Genomic DNA, 20339 nt, shown 5'->3' with positions numbered 1-20339 from the left:
TGTTACGTTAAGTTTCAGGTGTACAGCATAGTGATTTGACAAGTCTATACACATAAAAAAAAAACTTTTAGGGGCACCTGGGTGGCTCAGTCGTTAAGCGTCTGCCTTCAGCTCGGGTCATGATCCCAGGGTCCTGGGATCGAGTCCCACATCAGGCTCCCTGCTCCGCGGGAAGCCTGCTTCTCCCTCTCCCACTCCCCCTGCTTGTGTTCCCTCTCTTGCTGTCAAATAAATAAAATCTTTAAAAAAAAAAAAACAAACAACTTTTAAATAATGCAGAAACTATGAAAGTCCCCCAAATCCTACTTCTCTAATGATAGCCTTTGTAAAGAAGTTATTTGAAACCCCTTCTGACTTTTTAAGAATAAATGTCGGGGGGGGCGCCTGCGTGGCTCAGTCGTTAAGCATCTGCCTTCAGCTCAGGTCATGATCCCGGGATCCTGGGATCGAGCCCCGCATCAGGCTCCCTGATCAGTGGGGAGCCTGCTTCTCCCTCTCCCACTCCCCCTGCTTGTGTTCCCTCTCTTGCTGTGTCTGTCAAATAAATAAATAAAATCTTAAAAAAAAAAAAAAGGAATAAATGTCTGGTTTGAAAATTGTAAATGTTATCTGGAAGGAGAGTATAAATCATCAAGTTTCAAGGAACAGGTATTTTTAAATAGTGGTATAAAGCAACTTGTATTTTAGGACTCAGGTCTGGCACATTTTGAGTGGTGATAGCGTGGAGTGAAAGAAGGCACATGTCTGCAGAGAGGAGAAACCAGGGGTCCTGTGTGGACATATGAAACAGGAACTCTAAGGGCACCTGGGTGGCTCAGTGGGTTAAGTGTCTGCCTTCGGCTCAGGTCATGATCTCAGGGTCCGGGGATCAAGTCCCACATCGGGCTCCCTCTCCCTCTGTTCCTCCCTCCCTCCTGCTTTTGTGCTCACTCTCTCTCTCTCAAATAAAACCTTAAAAAAACAAAACAAAACAAACAGGGACTCTAGACCAGAGGAGGGCGTAGACAACGTGGGGAGGGATGGAGCACTAATGGCAACATTTCTGTCAATATCTGAGGTGTTGTGGTCTTTTAGAGAAATTCTATTTCATTCTCAATTTTTTTCTAATTTCTTTCTTACATACTTTTTTTAAAAAAAGATTTTATTTATTTATTTGAGAGAAAGAAAGCATGCACAGGGGCAGAGGCAGAGGGAGAGAGAGAGGGAGAAGCAGACTCCCCGATGAGCTGGGAGCCGGATGCGGGACTCGATCCCAGGACCCTGGGATCATGACCTGAGCTGAAGGCAGACGCTTAATGACTGAGCCACCCAGGCGCCCCAAGAATTTAAGGTTTTAATATCAGAAGTCATTAACAGATTTTTCAAAAAAACATTTTGTTAAATTTCATTTGACTGTGGTTAAGACTATTTAACATGAGATTTGCATTTTAACAAATTTTTAAGTGTATACTACGGTATTATTAACTACAGGTGCAGTGTTGAAGAGCAGATCTCTAGAATTTACTCACTGTGCATCATTGAGACCTTACACCCCTTCATTAAGAGTTTCCCATTTCCCTCTCACCCCATCCAGCCTCTGGTAACCACTATTCTACTCTCTGATTCTGAGTTTGACTGTTTTAGGTACCTCTAGGACAGATTTTAAATGTGCTATTTTTCACCGCCTTATCTCTACTTTTCTGCTGTCACTTCAGTGTTGGCCATAACACTGGAGTGGAGAGAACGTAGGTGTCCAGCTTTTTCGCTGACTCACTGGGCTTCTTGAGCCAGACACCCTGCCTGCTTAGGCCTCACTTTCTCTACTTGGAAAAGGAGTATGTCCAACATGCTGAGAGCTAAACTCTTCAAGGTTTAGTTTCTTGATTTCCTGCAAAAGCTTCTTGATTTCCTCACTAACTTTTAAGGTTTCAGAGTATATTAGAGTTGGTTAATTTTTTTGGTGTAATAATCACACAAGAAAGTATGTTTATGGCGGCGCCTAGGTGGCTCAGTCGTTAAGCGTCTGCCTTCAGCTCAGATCATGATCCTAGAGTCCTGGCATCGAGCCCCACACCAGGCTCCCTGCTCAGGAGGGAATCTGTTTCTCTCCCTGCTGCTTGCCCGTGCTCATACTCTCTCTCTCAGTCAAATGAATAAATCTTTAAAAAAAAAAAAAAAGTATGTTTATGAATGTTGTGTAATATAATGTTTAGATAAATTTGTTAACACTAAAATAGCTTCATTTTTATGAAAGTCATGAATAAAATACTTCTTTAAATGTGTTTTTTAGCAGTTATCCCTGGGACTTACAGGATCGATATACTCAAGATAAGTCAGTAGTAAATAAGATGCAGCAGAAGTATTGGGAAACGAAGCAGGCCTTTATTAAAGCCACAGGGAAGAAGGAAGATGAGCATGTCGTTGCCTCTGATGCAGACCTGGATGCCAAGCTGGAGGTGAGCTGTTCTTATTCTCAGTCCCAGCACAGCCCCCTCACTAGGGTCACAGTCCTAGAGTGTACAGACTTGGACAAGCTTAGTTGTGCTTTATATTTGAAAACATGCTGCAAACAACTAGTTCATGAGGAAAAAAATCTAAGATGAGGTAAATTCAATCCGAGCATATTTTTTAAAAACCTACAAATTCTCGTGTAACTACCAGCATGCCTCAGTTAATTTGTTTTTCAAGCACCTTAATGCATTGCATGTGGTAAACTCAATAAATGTTTGTTGTTTGTTGAAAAAAATTAATGCAACCAAAGAGCCACTGCACATGATATCAACACTAGGGTCAGGCTAATGCTTACATTTTAAAAAAAGAGGAAAAGACAACAACAAAAGATCCTGGAAATTAGAGTCTCATAAACTTGGTATTGAACCCTGAAAAATTCTAGAATGAATTAACTGAGCAGATATTTAGTTAGACTAGTTAATAATACAGTAAGCTGAATTCCTATCTGGTTGATTCCCAAATACTAACATAACTGGTAGAAGGCCCACTAATCCCCTGTCTTGCAGGACATTCTGCCAGTACTTTAGATTAAAATTTAAAAAGCATACTCATCACTTCCATGAGAAATACTGTTACATGACCTGATAAGAATTCAAAATGATCTCTAAATTTAACATATCAGATAAAGTTAATGAGCTTGAACACATGATTACAGTAAAAAGCTCAGGATTTCAAAAAAACTTTCTGAGAAGGGTGCCCAGGATGGTAGAAACCATGGTTATACTGGAACAGAGATGTTTAAGGGAGCTATATTAGCTGTTGATTGCATAGAAAGGCCTGTCATTTGGATGAAGGATAATTCATCCTATGCATCTGGAGGGAGAACCAGACCCAGGGTCCCTATTCATAGTATGTACATCTCGTGTTTATGTGTTTGTCTACCCTCCCTCCACTAAGAGATCCATATCAGCCTTATTCACCATAATACCATCAGCAGACACACAGTACCCATTCAGTAAATAGTAACTGAATCAGTGTACATGTTAATGCAATTAATGTTCATTCCCAACCCTTTCCCCTGCCAATGGAATTGTTCAAATTGAAGCTGGGTTTCATAGAGATGTTCTAATGGAGATGGCTACAGGGAGAAACGTGGCACCAGGAGGCATCGGTTCTGATTTTAGTGTTCTTTATACAATTGAAATGATTATACGTCGCATATTGCTTTTCATGTCTCGTACCTTTATTTTTTTTCAACAATGTAGCAAATACAGGCATTATTCAGAAAGGAATTTAACATGTAATTATTACTTCATTACACACAATACAGTAATTTTATATTTATGCTTAGGCTCTTGCAGCATTTTTACTGAGCCAACTGTACTTTAATCAAAATAGCCGCTGTCCTAGGCACATAATATCTAAAGTAATTAGCTGTGACTGGTAATGTTACATGGATGAGGTTTCTGTTGCAGAAATGTTTAAACTTGTGTTGGTGCTTATGGAGAGCATGGATTTCATCCATAAAACATGTAAAAGACGTGCAAAGCATTTTGATGTGTTCTTACCCTAAGTTATCCACAAAAGGCTAGCTTATGAAACAAGAGCTTTTGTTTTGCTAGCACAGGGCAAGTTTCTGTGCCAAGTTATAATGACGGTCAGATTCTACTATAATCTGTTGGGAAGTTAATATAGAAACGTTGCACTAAGTTTAACTATGTGTCAAAATTGGTTGTTAATAAAATCGTTTTCTCAAAAACAGCTCTTAAGTACAAGAAGAGACAAAGCTAACCTGTGATGACAGGCAGGTCTTTTAGGAGGGGCCATAGATGAGTCGCCGGTCAGTGGTTTCTTAGTTCGGGTGTGGTTGCAAGAGTGTATGCAGTTGCAGACCTGTAGAACAGAACATTCCAGAGGTGTGCATTTTATTGCCTTTCATTTACACCTCAGTTTTTAAAAATGAACAGTGACGACAGAACAGCTCCTGAACATACTTTTTGAACTCCCTTGATCCTATATTCAGGAATTGCTATGTGTTGGTGGTTTGTGACCCATAATCCTGATGTCAAGCATTTGTTAAGGAAGAAATTCAGACTGCTGATTTTCTGTTTCTGTTCTCTTTTTTTTCTTTCTCTTTTCTAAACAGGTAGAAAATACAGAGTAATCAAATGAGATTTAGCAAAATTTATATTCTTCATGACCGAATTTTATTGTATTAAGCATTTCTGGGAATGGTTTTTAATATTTCAAGTATATATGCATACATCTATTTTTATTAGATAATTGGTCATATTTATTATGAAACAGATCATCTGTTTTAACTCAAATAGTGAAGTGCTTCATCACCTGGCCAATAAGCTAAAAGAGAGAGAGAGGGAAAGCCTTACTCTGCCTCATTAGGTGGCTCTTCAGAGGCAGAAGATTTGCCAGGTTTTCTAACTGCTACCAGCTGTGGTCTCTGGGCTGGTGGACAGAAGGTGGAGAAAGTGTGAAATGTCTGATCTTCTCTTGAGCTTGTCTGGGTTTTTGAAGGAAAGTTAAAATCTAGTTCGATTCTTCTCAGTATAGCCCACCTTCTTTTCCCGTACTTCCTTCTGTTACGGCCTTGGCATTGTATTAGGTTTCTTCTCTGTATATCTTATGAAATCAATGGGAAAATAAGGAGTGATAAGGGCTGCTAGCTAAACTCCATTTTACCAGATGTCTTCTAAATGGAACATTCAAATGATTGATTTTTGTTTGCTCTTTATAGAATTGTTTAAGCATGCCATAAAATGGATTACAATCACAAAATAAGCGAATGTCGTGTTTTAAATATGATTCTTAATTGAGGGATCTTACATTTAAAAAAAAGACAGCAAATGGTAAAAGAAATAAATTATGAATGAATATTGGGTCTCTGGTTTACCAAATCTTCTAATTGGGCCCTTCATTTAGGATTTCTGTTTTTCAGTTCTTATTTCAATAATCTGGAGGAAATCAGTGTTCTGCACATCTTAATTTAGATCACAGAAATGATGAATTCCAATAAATATAGATAAATAGGAGCATACTTAAAGACTTTGGTCACAGTTCCTGCACTGAACACCACATAACACCAAGCATACTTAGGCTTGTGATCTTGTTGTTAGTGGGCAAATAAAACACTGTGGTTATGTTCTGATAATAATTTTTTATTTCAAATCTGTTATAATTTAGCATTTTGTTTGTATTTTTATTATAGCTGTTTCATTCAATTCAGAGAACCTGTTTGGACTTGTCTAAAGCAATCGTACTCTATCAAAAGAGAATATGTTGTAAGTATGCCCTAAGTATGAATATTGATCAGATAAACAGTAAGAAATAGGATATTTTGCTTTAATATATCATTTCATATGTTTAGAAAGTAAGACAAGGAAATTACTATTTAGGAGTATCTGTCTTTGCTCTCTCTTTTTTAAAGATTTTATTTATTTATTTGACAGAGAGAGGGAACACAAGCAGGGGAAGTGGGAAGGGGAGAAGCAGGCTTCCCACTGAGCAGGGAGTCTGATGGGGGGCTCAATCCCAGGACCCTGGGATCATGACCTGAGCTGAAGGCAGACGCTTAATGACTGAGCCACCCAGGCGCCCCTGTCTTTGCTATTTAATTGGTGGGGAGGGGGGTCTCTAATAATTTTATCAGAAGTCCTTTACATAGGTTGTTTATCATTCAATGCAAGTAACTGTAAAAAGAACTTTATATTGGGCCTCCTGTGGGTAAGTACAGGCCATTTATTTTCCTAATTATAAAAAAGTTTTCTCAGTTTTATGTGTGGGTTTTCTAAAATTTTGGGTTGTTTTTATTTGATTGCCTTGGCTCTCATATCCAGTTTTGTTCCTCTTAAAATGGAGAGAGAAAGCACAAACAGGTAATTTATTAACTGTATTTTGTTGACAGCACTTCTTCATGAGCATTTTTTAAGTTGGATATTGGGTTATTGGGGAACAAGATTCTGCCTAAAAGTTATTACCAACAGTTATCTCTAAAATGCTAAATATCAAGTTGTGTGTTAGTATGTTTTAAAATTTCCTTTTGTAGGTGATTTAATAGTATAATTTCTGTACTTCTGAGCAGGAATATAGGAAATTTTTTTGTTTCTGACTGCTGCTACATCTCTTTCCAATAATCACAAAGTAACAATTTGTAATTTTCCTTCATTAGTCTTTGTTAAGACTATTGTGGGGAAGTACAAAGTGCTAGGACTTAAAGGCAGAATTTCATAAATTTTCTATGTTACTGTTTACTAAGTGTTTGAGATAAGACTTCTCCAGGGCTATAACTCCATAGTCTTGAGTTCTGAGGAAATCAAGACACATGACACATACCCCCACCATTTCTCTGTCCCACATCTAGTTAGTCTTAAATGGTAGTCCGTTTTGTCTCCTGAACAGGTTTCAGAGTCTTCCTCTCTCCCTTTCTACTGTCACTACTTTAGTTCATGCCACTACCATCACTCTCTTACTTGATTTGCTATATCAGCTTCCTGAATGATCTCCCTGCACCCTGCCCTCCCACCCCCAGCCCACTGTCTACACCACAAAGAGCTCCCAGTGATAAGCTAGGACAATTTGAAAAACAAAATAAATAACAATAGTATTGGATTATAACCCATGAAGTAAAGTAAATATCCATTAAGTCAGTGTGGAAGTAGACAAACAGGGAAGAAGAAACTCTTTCTTATAAAGTAACTGGTTAATAAATATAGAAAGAATGAGGAAACCATAAAATCTCCATTAGGCAAATACCACAGTAAGAATTGTAGCAGGCAAGGTTCACTGGAAGATGGCACAATCAGTGAACGGAAGTTTGAGGAGAAACTGGGCATTTGCATAGCATCATGTATTTCCCTCCAAGATTTTAAATAATTACGAAAGGAGGAAATCATAATTTTACCGTGGAGTAACTCAGTAGACACCACCTGAATTAAGTGATCGAGATTGACATCACTAGTGATAATGTGTGTTGGTATCATGTGGTCCTGATATCATCACTTAAGAAGGCCACTTCACCTCTGTGGTTTCCCTCCCCAAAATCTGTCACCCCAGTCTAATTGTGAGAAATAAGACAAACCCAGATTGAGGGACATTCTGCACAATACCTAACCAGTACTCTTAAAGGGCACAAAGGTCATGAAAGACAGGACAGGCTGAGAAACTGTCACAGATCGAAGGAGACTAAGGAATCCTGACAACTTAACGTCGGATCCTGCATTCGATCTTAGAAGAAAAGGGACATTAATGAGAAAACTGATAAAAATCAAATAAGGTTATGGTTTAGTTAAGTGTACTATACCAATGTTAATTTCCTAGTTTTGATAACTGTACCATGGTTATGTAAGATGCTAATGTTAGGGGAAGCTGAAGAAGGGTATACAGAACTGTATTCTATTTACAGTTTTTCTATAAGCTTAAAATTATTGCAAAATAAAAAGGTTTAAAAAAGTACATCGGATCATGTTGCTTCTCTGCTGTAAAGTTTCAAATAGAACCTAAGGTGAGATCCAGACTTCCATACCATAGTCTATAAATTCCTACATGATCTGGCCCAGCTTGCATCTCCAGCCACTTTTGCCCTTACCCACCATGTCACCTGAGGCCTTTTGCGCTGTTTCTTCTGTCTGGAATGTCACTGGCCTAATCATCTCAAGAGTGACCCCTTCTTGACATTTAGAGCCCAGCTTAATGGTCACCTGCTCAGAGAGGCTTTTCTCTCTGAGCAGGTCTTCTCTCACTCCCCTTCTTTTATTGCTCTATCTGGTATTTTTCTTTTTGTGTTTTGTGTTTGTGATGACAGATTTTTTATTTTCTGTCTTCTGTTACAGAAACAAAAGCTCCATAAAAACAGGGACCTTGTGTGTCTTGTCCATCTTTATATTTCCAGTGGTAAGAACAGTGCCTAGTACATATTAGATCATCCATAAATCTGTGCTGAGTGAATTAATGCTGCCAAGCTAATTGGTTTTATAGTTCTTTAGTTCCCTTTTTAGGATACATCTGAAAATCTAATCAGCAATTAAAAATGAATAGGGTTTTTTTTTTTGGTGTGTCTGAATTCTTAAGTCCCAGTTAAGTTAGACCTTTTAAGTGGAAACTGGCAAGTCATCTGATACCTGTGTTGCACCTGAATTTTAAACTTCTATAAATTAATTTCAGTATTTGAATTTTAAAGTTAAAATTAAGGAATGAACATCCCTTCTCGGAAAATGACAGTCATCACTTAGTAACCCAAGCTGGAGTCTGATGAGGCTGAGATGTTTTCCACCTCTCTCTGAGTAACACTGCCAATTAATTAGAGTCCAGCTCTTAAAAGGAAACCTGTTTCCCACCCCAAGTTTAATACTCAGGTGCATAAAATAACAAAAATAATTTTTCAAATGCTTCAACTTACTTGGGCTTATTTAGGAAAGAGTACATTTCACCAACTATATAATCATTTAGGTACAATGAATTGGTTTCTTCGTAGCCTTAAGCTAAATATGTTCATTTGTATGTGACTTGAGACTTCAAGGTAAAAAAGGTGACAGGAGTCTCATGCTATTATGAACAAAAATGTGAAATTGCTCTCCATAGGGACATATTCATTGTGGAATTGAGTGAGTCCTATATCAGTAAGTAGAAAGAAGTTACAGAAGGTATTAAAAACAACAAAACTTATAATTATGTTTTTTTTAAATCTACATAGAATCATGGCATAAATATCAAATAAGCATTTAAAATGAAATAAAGTGGGATAGGAGGTGGTGGGGGAAAATAGGAGGATGAGGATAATGAGGCAAAAATTATAGTTAATTTAATTTTACAAGCACTTAACAGTGCCCTGAATGCCCAGCTTGGGGAATCCAGAGTTGGATGAGGTCCCTGTCCTGAGAAAGTTAGAGTCTCGTGGGATAGACAGACACATACCTAACCATGAACACCCTAATATCAGATGCCGAGAGGGCGCTGCTATCCAGAGAAATGGGGGTCAACTAATTCACAGCCTTTGAGCTTTGAGTAGTGAACTTGATTCTTGAGGGACAGAGAGAAAGGAGAGTAGTCATTTATTTCTCAGGAAGAATGGATCCCAAAAGATTCATCCTCTGCAATGTTTAGTGTGAGCTACAGTCACAAATTAATAAGGAAGCAGTAGCAAGTATAACCTCCACCTTTGGATTTGTGGTTCCTGGCTTATGCTCTCATTGGAGAGGTTATGTCAGGAATGGGATGCATTCTGAAGGAATTGTGGATTGTTTATGAAAAGGGACAAGAATCCTAGTAGCATTTAAAAAGCATTTTTAGAGACACATGATGTGTAAATGCATAAATACAGAAATGTGAAATAAGAATAGTGTTCAGAGTAAGTCCATAGAAATGCTGTATTTAGAAAAGAAAACATTTAGGAAACTCAGTGTCACTCTTTGCTCAGCTGTTGGTAAATGTGGATTGGGGACCAGTGGCTGTGTAAGAGCCCACTGTTCCATTGTTTGAAGACACACAGTTTTATAAATCAGCCCCAGTGTAGAGAAAGAGAGTGTTTTGCTATTAAAAATACTGATGCTATGATTATCTTTCCATATGCAGCTTTGTGCCCATTTCACTAATTCCTTGGAATGTACTCCTAACAGTGGAAGTGCACTGTTAAAAGATACATAGAATTCTGTAACATTTCATGTTTACTGCCAAATGAATCTGCAGAAAGCATGTACCAGTCACTAGCTCACCAACAGGGCCATCTCAGGTTGTCTTTAGAAATAAAGCCAAGTTTAGGCATGACCAATTCACGGTTCCAGCTCTGCATTTTTTTTTTTAATTTTTTTGAAAATTTATTTATTTGACAGACAGCGAGAGAGAGAACACAAGCAGGGGGAGTGGGAGAGGGAGAAGCAGGCTTCCCGCTGAGTAGGGACCCCAACATGGGGCTTGATCCCAGGACCTGAGATCATGACCTGAGCTGAAGGCAGACGCTTAACGGACTGAGCCACCGCCCCCAGCTCTGCATTTAAAAAACCCATGAAGGCATAGGGTACCTGGGAGGCTCAGTCACTTAAGCTTCCAACTCTTGATCTCAGCTCAGGTCTTGATCTCAGGGTCATGAGTTCAAGCCCCACGTTGGGCTCCATGCTGGATGTGATGCCTACCTAAAAAATAAACCCATGAAGACATTAAGCTGATTACCCCCCACCCTCAATCCCTACTCCCACTTCAAACCAAAAACCCACATCATGAATAAGGTATTGGAATTGCTTTATTATCAAGTAGAATGTAACTCAGAAAGCAGAGATCAAAAAGTCAGCGAGAGAGAATAAGCAGAGGAAACCGGCTCTGTATTACAGGCAGCCACAAAAGATTCCCACAGTCATAATCGACAAACCCAACTTTTTTATTTCAGCTTGAAACAGCACATTATCGGCTCGCTTTTCAGTGCAGAGGTCATTTTCTGGTTCTGATTACAGGGCACCAAACACACTGACAGATGTACTCAAGTGAATTTGATCTTTCCTTTTGTAAATGGAGGGACAGCATGAAAGTTAAATGGTGGGAGGGGGGCAGCTTACCTTGTAGCTTGCCACGTGGATTTAATTTCATCCCGTCTTTCCCTCTAAAAGAGCGAGGACCGTGTGGTGTCTCTCTCCGCTCTGTAATAAAAATGCTTATTGTTCATGGCTCCTTTTGGTCTTTTCTTCATCAGTCTTGTCTCAAGAAGAAAACGAACTGGGAAAATTTCTCCGATCCCAAGGCTTCCAAGATAAAACCAGAGCAGGAAAGATGATGCAAGCAACAGGAAAGGCTCTCTGCTTTTCTTCCCAGCAAAGGTGTGTGGCCTTCACTGGGGCTCCATTTGGGGGGTCGGCAAAGAATCTGGGATCCACCCAGCCATGGAGGGGACTTTCCTGTTGTTCTCTAGAGGCTCTTGCCTGAGACTGAGGAGCTACTCTGTTCTCAGTTATTAGTCTGTTCTTAACTCTCTGATTAAGATAACATGTATGATTTATTTTCCTCCCAGTAATTGTTAAGTTTGTTTTTTTTTATTCCATATTTCTCCTGGTCTATAGGCAGCATGTTATGTACCAATCACTGTGAGTGCTGCCTAGGCTTATGTTTGACCTTTAGCATTGCTAATAGCATTCAGTCTGGTCCCCTACCAGCAACTGATTAAAGCAGTAGCCTAATGAGACCAGGTGGAAGGGTTCCTTCTCTGCTCTCTGTGGGCCAATTAACTTTGGAGAGGTGGTGTTCACGATGCCCTTAACTATTCTGCTCAGACCCTGGACCAGCAACATCAGCAGCATCCCCTAGAAGCCTTTTAGAAATGCAGAATCTAGGCCCCATCCCACAACTGCTGAATCCAAATCTGCATCTTAATGAGATCCCTGGTTGATTTTGATGAACATTTAAAAGTTTGAGAAGCTCTGGTAGAGAGGAAATTGTGGCAGATGAGTGACATTTTTTTTTAACACTCTCATGACTCATTTTTATGGTTGGTGTAGAATAAGCAAGAGCCCCTGCACATAGTTGCATTTTGTGCCTGAGAAAAGTAACACTCCTTCTCTACTCCTCCCCACCTCAATAACAAACTAGCCCAAAAATGTCACTCACTAATATTAGGCAAGATTATACCTAAATAAGGCGTTGTAGGTAGTTTCCAAAAATGTTCAGGCTACAAAAATTTCACTTAAATTGTTCAACATTTTCTTCTCCTAATTTCTCCTTCCTTCCTTCCCTGTGGACCAAGAGCAGACATCAGCCTGTTACACAGGTGTTCCTATGAAATCCTGAGAAAGCTGGAGTAGCAGAAAGAGACCAACTGTGTCAGTTTCCCAGGGTCCCACTCCTGGGTGTGTTGGTTCTGCCTAATAACATTTGGACCCCAACTTTGTGGACAGTGCCAACTTTCACAGTTGAACAATACCATTTCCAATAGTTCTGTATCCATTTCCCAGGAAAAGTGTTGCTTATGATTTTTAATTGTACCTTTTAGGGGTTCCTGGGTGGCTCAGTCATTAGGCATCTGCCTTCAACTCAGGTCATGATCCCAGGGTCCTAGGATCCAGCCCTGCACTGGGCTCCCTGCTCCGTGGGAAGCCTGCTTCTCCCTCTCCCACTCCTCCCGCTTGTGTTCCCTCTCTCGGTGTGTCTTGGTCAAATAGGGAAATACAATCTTTAAAAAAAAAAAAATTGTACCTTTTAATCTAATCGTTTTTCCTTGTAAAAAATACGCATTGTTTCAGAGAAAATTAAAATGCAGACAAATCAAAAGAAAATTAAAAAGCAATTAAAATTTTACTAATAGAGATGACCCACTTTTAACCCCTTGATGGATATTTTCTATGCATATGTACTTACCCCACCCTCACCAAGATAATTGGTTCTCAGTCTTTCAAAGAGTAAATTCTCATATGTTAAACATATAATTATCACTAATTTCAGTGGGGAAAATTCTTATACCTACCAGTATGCCAAAACTTACATCCGTTTATGGGAAACAAAGCCAAATCCCTGAAAACAATCACTACAAGAGTTACCATTACTGATCCCGTAATTATTTTATAATATGACTCTCTAACTACACCCTTTCAGAGTTGGGTACCAAATTATCTCCCAGAGCACACATAGGGTACCTTGAGTTTATATAACCTAACCTTTGGTTATAAGCAAAAACAGAAATCGACAAAAACAATGCAAATGATACTTCAAAGCATCACTATAAACTAGCAAAGTGCACTATATCCATAATTTAATGCAGCTTGGACAACTTTAAAATTTGGAAGGTGACCTGCTGCAAGATGGCTCTGGTTTCATACCACTCAGCTGCTGACCAAGCACATGACATCCCAACCAGTCCTCCTAACATAAAGATAGTACGGGATGACCTAAAACTCTCACGAAGTTAAATTTTCAGATCTTGAATGGATGTAATTTGGGATATGCCAGAATATGTTTTTAATATAAACAGCATCATGCCATACAGTTTTTGTATAGTAGTGCTTACTGATCATTTAGCAAATTGATTTTTTGATCAAATAACCATAACACATTTTGCTTCTATGTATACATTTTTAAAAACATCTATACCATAGTATTCCAGGGCATGCCACGATGCATTTAACCTGAGCCCTTCTGTCTATTACTTAGGTCGCTTCCACATTTTCCTACTAAAGGATAAATGTCTTTGGAGTAGACCTGTAGATACTTTATTAATCTTTCCCTTTGTGTAGATCTTCATCCATGAAAATGTGCAGCAGTCTTCCACTGAAGCTTGATATTTCTGGTTATTGCATTTTTCCTTGGTCTAGACGCAGTCCCTGGTACCACCAGGAAACAGGTTTTCACCTTTCTAATCTTATATGAAGCAAGTTACAGAAAAAAATGAGGTGATTTTATATGCTTTTTTCTTTTCTTCAAGATCTTAACATCTGTCATCATGTCATTACCTCTTCAGAGGTTTCTTTCTAACTTTACAACAGTCAAAGAAATCGAGAATATTTTATTCACAAGATACTTTTTCAGCCAGTTTAGGGAGATTGGTAAGATCCAAGGGAAAAGAAAGAGGAGTCCAGAAATGAACAGGATCCTTAGGGGGACAGCTGAGGGCTGTTTCTCTCTTTAAGTAGAAGTCCCCAGTTTAAAAACCTTCACAGCAGAATTTGTTTTACTGACTTATTTGATAGTCATTGCTACAACTGTGCATTCAATTTGATGAAAGGTGAGTATTAAATTTAATCCAATGGCGATAAAGCACAAGCTTACTTTATGGCACCATAATATGTCTGAAAACCACCCGCAACGCTTACGTAGGATGATGTGAGCAAACTTTTTAGAGAAATGCTGACTATTTAAAATAAGCAGTGTTTTACAGAAAAGAGGAAAACAGGAGAAAACAGTAAAAGGGTTTTTTTCCTTAAACAGTTTATTGCCCGCATCTATAATCTGATAGTACTGTTGGAACTGCCAAGCACTGACTTCAGCTCACTAACATTACTGTTCTCTTCAGCTTCATAAGTTTGCCTTTAAATTGAAATGTAATTACTCATTTTCATGTTTTGAACCTATGTGCTGCAACCTCATGGAGACAACTGTATTTTAAGAGTGTAGGTCATGTGACATTATTCATTTTGGGTAGGGAAGAAGCAGTATTGCCCTTCCCTGCAAAATAAATATTTCATCCAAAGTTTGATAAGCCTCAAACATTTTTTTCTTGCTAAATAATGTATGTTAAAGCTAACATTATAATTATTTTATATCCACCTTGTATAATATACATTCACTTATGGTATAGGATCCTCAAGTTTTGTTTCTCTATAAGGATCTATCATATACCGTATCTGTGCCTAACATGTAGATCCACAGTGCTTCACTCCCTTCCTAGACCATTTAAAAATGCTTCTGGGACGCCTGGGTGGCTCAGTCGTTAAGCGTCTGCCTTCGGCTCAGGTCACGATCCCAGGGTCCTGGGATCGAGTCCCATGTCGGGTTCCCTCCTCGGCGGGAAGCCTGCTCTCCCTCTCCCACTCCCGCTGTTTGTGTTCCTGCTCTCGCTATCTCTGTCTCTGTCAAATAAATAAATAAAATCTTAAAAAAAAAAAATGCTTCTGTTTGGGCCACCTGGGTGGCTCAGTCAGTTAAGTGTCCGACTCTTGATTTTGGCTCAGGTCATGGTCTCATGGTCATGAGATTGAGCCCCATGTCAGGCCCCACACTCAGCACAGAGTCTGCTTGAGATTCTTGCTATCCCTCCCGCCCCCCCCCCCCCCCGGCTCGTGTACTCTCTCTCCCCTGTCTCTAAAATAGATAGATAAAATCTTTTTTAAAAAATGCTTCTATTCATGCTCCATTCTCTGTGACTGTTGGAGCACGCAGCAGATTGCCCTGGCATTTGGAGAGTAATCCAAAATGACCTAGCAGGGGAGACCCTAATCATGCACAAGTCCATCCCTCCTCAAAGGGCCAGGCTTCAGAGGAGCAGAGACAGGGATGCCAAGAATAGAAATGGGAAATGATTGTGCATTGACCTTTCTCCACTAACACAGGATTGGTTCCAGCTCCAGACAGATACTCTTTGCTCAGGCATGGGACTATCCCCAACAATACTGTTGGAAATACTTCCCAGTGGTCCAGTTAAATAACAGTAATCTAAGGGATCAGTACATGGGTAATCTGGTTGACTCATCAGTTCATCCATTTCAATCAAATATTTCTGCAGCATTGTCTATATTCCGGGCACTCTTCTAGGCTCAGGAATTTAAGATTGGTAAACTGTCAAGGATGCAAACTGCTGGCCTGCTTGGTTTCAAGATTATGGCTTTATCCTCTTGTCTAGGTTGGCCTTGAGAAATCCTTTGTGTCGATTTCACCAAGAAGTGGAGACTTTTCGGCACCGGGCCATCTCAGACACTTGGCTGACGGTGAATCGCATGGAGCAGTGCCGGACTGAATACAGAGGGGCATTATTATGGATGAAGGATGTGTCACAGGAGCTTGATCCAGACCTCTACAAGCAAATGGAGAAGTTCAGGAAGGTAGGAGATTTTATGAAGGTTACCAAGAGGGGTACCTGCTGGAAGGTAATGAGGTGTGATTTGAATCACTCTAGTGAAGAAGACATAACTCAAAAGCACCAAGGATGCAATTAATCATTGCCAGTGTCTTTTTATGTGACAGAATACCAATTAATGTGATATATAATTCTCTAAGGGTAAGATAGAAGAGACAGCTGGAAATTGCTGGGATTTAGTAACTGGTTCTAATTGAAGTCGGATTTTCATATAATGTACACTTTTTGTAAGGTTGTCACTTTAAAATGCTTTTTCATGCATAACTAAAGATCAAGATTAGATCAAATGAAACTGGAAAGTGAGGACAGGCTATTGGAGAATCTTTTTTAATTGCTAATGAATTTTAAAATTAATAGAATAATACTCCTTTGTTTTGTGAAGTGGTTGAGAAGTGGTGGGGTTTGGTTGTGGGATTAACTAATGTTCCATCTGCAGTAGACCTCTTCAGAAATTTGAATAGTTAGCTGAGAAGATGGGTATGCTCTTAAATTTCCCTGAAATAACTGGTGAGCAGCAGAGGAACAATGTTCCCTTGGTTTTTTAATTATCTTGTGTCCATTTAGCTGTTTGGATATTTGGCCATACAAGGATATATCCCACCACTAGGTGGCAGTCATACACTGAGTATTTATGAAAATGCAGCGACTTGTGTACAATCTTGGTAGTTCTTTGTTTGGTTGATCTGGCTGTATTTCAGGGTGTGAAGGAAAAAAAAAATCAAGCAAATGTCAGGTTTGACATAATATTGTGTCAATTATCTTACTCATTTCAAATGATCCATTTGTAATTAGTGATGTTGCTTAAAATCCCTAGATTTCTTTTTAGGTACATCATGTGGAGTTGTGAATGGGAAACCCTGCTAGTACATAGGAGGTGAAGCGTGTGGGATGGGGGAAAGAGGGGACCTTCTGTTGCTTAAGAATAGGGTCACCGATTCTTGACCTACTATTAGATTGATGCAAATTCTTTTAAAAGCCAAATCTTATTTTCATTTGTAATTTGGAGTCCCTCTCTGTGAAGGAAATCAGAATTTATTTTATTTCTGATTGTAGATAACCTTAATGTGGTAGCAGTATCTAAGTTTTTAGCAAGGCAGATTTCTGAATTCATGGAAAATCTGAACTGAAAAGTAAAGCTCATTCATTCTATAAAAGAGAAAATCAAGGCCCAGGCCACATTAGAAATTTCCTGACTTTCTAATCAGGCCAGTAATTTGGTTTGTCTTTGACACTTTTTTTGCGGGTTAGAGGAGGATGGAGTAGAGAAGTTAAAACAAAAAAAAAACCTTATCTGCAGAGAATAGTGCTAATCATTTTATATCTACTACCTCCTTTAAGCCTCACAATAATCAAGGCACAGATTTAATTTTACAGATGAAGAAAATGATACCTATGTTAAGTAACTAGCCCAAGGTCAGACAAAGAAATGAAAGAATCCTAGAAAATATGAATGATTTTTTCCTTAAGAGAAAAAAAAAGAAATTGACCTAAAATTGACATTTTCCTAGTAATACCTGTCCTGTGATTTATTCATTCAAAAAATATTTATTGAGCACCTTTTATGTACCATGTAATAAAAATTAAAATATGGGGCACCTGGGTGGCACAGTCGGTTAAGCGTCTAGCTCTTGGTTTCGGCTCAGGTCATGATATCATGGGTCATGAGATGGCGCCCCAAATTGTCCTTGGGCTCTGCACTCAGCGGGGAGTCTGCTTGAAGATTCTCTCCCTCTGCCCCTTCCCCCAACTTATGCTTGCATTCTCTCTCAAGTAAATAAATCTTTTTAAAAAATTTAAAAATAAAATTATTCTGGGAGGCAGGAGAATTTCACATAGACCTGTGTTTATTTGGTTTTATTTTGGAGGGTGGTTACTAGCTGTGTAACAATGAAATAAAAAGCAAGCCCTTCATCATTTGGTTTGAATGTTGAAACATTACCCACTCTTTAGTGTCATCAATCTGTTGATTTTGGAAAATATGGTTTAAAAGAATCCTTTTCCATGCAGAAGTAGCTGAAGAGATGCCTTACTCTACAATCCCATGTGTGCTGGATTTAATTTAATAGCTGAACATGGTGTACTTTGAATTTAGGGAAAGACTTCTTTTTTTTAAGAAGTCAATATTCAGGACTCCATCCTCCTCTATATTAGGCAGGACTGTCCATGAGGACAGGGACCATATTCGTCTCTTCACTATCATACCCCAGGGCCAGACTAGCATTCATAGAGCATGGTCAGATTCCAGTCATTGAGTTTCAAGTTCCAGACCCATTGTTTCTCAAATCAATAGGGCATTCTGATCCCACGCAACTCACCTTGTGATGTGTTGGAATTGACATAGGGTTTTGCAGTTAAGAAGTAGTATTATTAATTTGTGGCTTGCTGCTTTCTTTGGAATGAATTTAAATTGTGGAGTTTGCTGTTTGCTTGGAGTTGATAACATGAAGTTTAACTGTGAGCAAGCTTTAGCGTTTTGTCCCAGCAGGATTCCATTTTAAACAGAGTCTCCATTTATCTCTCATTAACAAGTTACCAAAACGCATTTCTGTGACCTCTGGGAGAGGGCTCTGGCTGTGGGTGGCTCCTTAGGAGTCACTGTGGGAGGGAGAGTCTCAGCCTCGGCAGAGCCAGCTGCCACCTTCACGTTTCAACTGATGAATCCAGAACTAAAGTAGCATTTTGCTATAAATTCAGTTCTTTGGAGTTTACACTTTCCGAGGAGACAGAATTCTAATTCATCCTCATAGATGAGATCCCCCTGGTTGCAGTCTTAAGCATGCATTCATTCATTTATTCATCCTCCCAACAAATGATACGGAAGCCCCACTGCGTGGTGGGCCACACGCACAAGGATATAGTAGCAGATAAGCAGACAGGATCCCTCCTTCCTGTCACATGTAGTCACGTGGGGATGGAGCAAGTAAACGTGATGTAATAGGATGAGGTGTTGTTGTCTGAGGTGACCCATGGTGCTGCAGGGTCGCTAGGAGGGGCTTCCACAGGAAGTCACATCTGAACGAGACAGGAAAGGATGAGTGGGAAGGAGCTGGGTGGAGGGAGTAGGGACTGCTGAGCAGAGTTCCAGGCTGAGGGAGAAACTTAGACAGTGGCCTTTAGATGAAAGCAAACAGGGCACCTGGAAGGACCTGGAAGGTTTTTACAACCAGAGCACAGAGGCAGAGCAGGTGTGGGAATGGGGGTGACCATACTGTGGTAGCTGGCAAGGTAAGCAGGGCCAGGCTAGAAAGGACATCTCCGGAAGGCCGGGGGAGTGGGAGGGTGTCGAGGTGGGGAGGAGCATGATCGTCTTTGTGTGCTCACCAGCTCACCCAGAATGCAAGGTAGAGAAGGGATTGGGAGGACCCAAGCTGCTGGGAGGACGTGGGGAGACCTGGGTGCCCGAGAATGATGCTGCACGCGGACCCGGGGACGTGTGTGTTCTGCCCTCTCCCACACTCTGTAATTGCACCACTTTAATTACGGAGCTCGTCACTCTTCTTAGAAATGAGCAGAGTAAGTATAAATAGCAAGATCAAGTGTACTTTCTCTTCCAGCCATTGCTTTTCTCATCATGTTTTCAAGGTGCTGAAAACTTTTTAAATAATACACAGTGAGCATGACCAAAATGATGAGTGAAAAACTTAAACAAAGCAAATAATCTGTTTTCTTTCTGACACCGTTTGGAGCACATGGGCCTGATGACACCTCTCAGCAGCAACCCCAATAAGCATGGATTAAGTGCCGACATTTGGGGATGGACGTACAAAGAGGTGAAAAAGCTTGCTCCCAGCCCTCAAGAAGGACCCTGCTAGTCATCTGTTCCTTGTCAAAATTACCATGATAAACAAGACACCTGGAGAGTGTGGCCATATGTAGCTCTTCTCCTAAAGACCAGAAATAGGAAATGGTGGATGAATTTCAGTGCTCAGAACTGGGTGACGTAGGAGCAGTTGGAAGCCCCCTCCTGACAGTGTGATTCAACCCAGGAGGGAAATGGATGGGAGACTACGCCATGAAGTATTTTATGAGCCGTTGCAATATGTGATATATGTGCCCTTTGAAGGCAGAGTAAAAGGGTATGATTTAAAAATAGAAGTCAGCTTCTTGTAGCAGATTACATCAGCTTAAGCTGTGAGCTCACAGAAGAGCTTTTGCAGCCTGATGCCCTTGAGAGAGTCCTCCTGTGGTCAATTAACTGTCTTGTTTTTCTTGAAAGTCAGAAATGGGATGGAGGGTAATTATTCTAAATGGAATAAAAGCTGCGTTAGGTGTAAGAAAATAGTTCTAAATCCTCTAAAGAGATAATATGGAAATGTATATGCGGGCATTTGTTAGGAGTCGGAGTCCTTATAGACAA

The 20339-nt window shown here is 39.8% G+C and overlaps 1 protein-coding gene across 8 annotated transcripts in view; it reads left to right on the top strand.

The window, feature by feature from the left end:
• ICA1 (islet cell autoantigen 1) overlaps positions 1–20339 on the top strand; it is a 155892-nt gene that overhangs the window by 20506 nt on the left and 115047 nt on the right. For 7 of the 8 annotated variants that reach the window (XM_035020622.1, XM_035020627.1, XM_035020623.1 and 4 more), the window contains 4 exons: positions 2270–2435; positions 5654–5726; positions 11120–11243; positions 15749–15947. In XM_035020622.1, coding sequence (XP_034876513.1) covers positions 2270–2435; positions 5654–5726; positions 11120–11243; positions 15749–15947 — 562 coding nt within the window. Of the gene's footprint in view, positions 1–2269; positions 2436–5653; positions 5727–11119; positions 11244–15748; positions 16683–20339 lie in introns of those variants that run through there. The other variant, XM_035020629.1, reaches the window with a different exon arrangement.

This window comes from Mirounga leonina, unplaced genomic scaffold, assembly GCF_011800145.1.
Source record: "Mirounga leonina isolate KUSES-001 unplaced genomic scaffold, KU_Mleo_1.0 Mir_174, whole genome shotgun sequence".
NCBI classification, from domain to species: domain Eukaryota; kingdom Metazoa; phylum Chordata; class Mammalia; order Carnivora; family Phocidae; genus Mirounga; species Mirounga leonina.
This window is presented reverse-complemented; position numbering and strand designations above follow the sequence as displayed.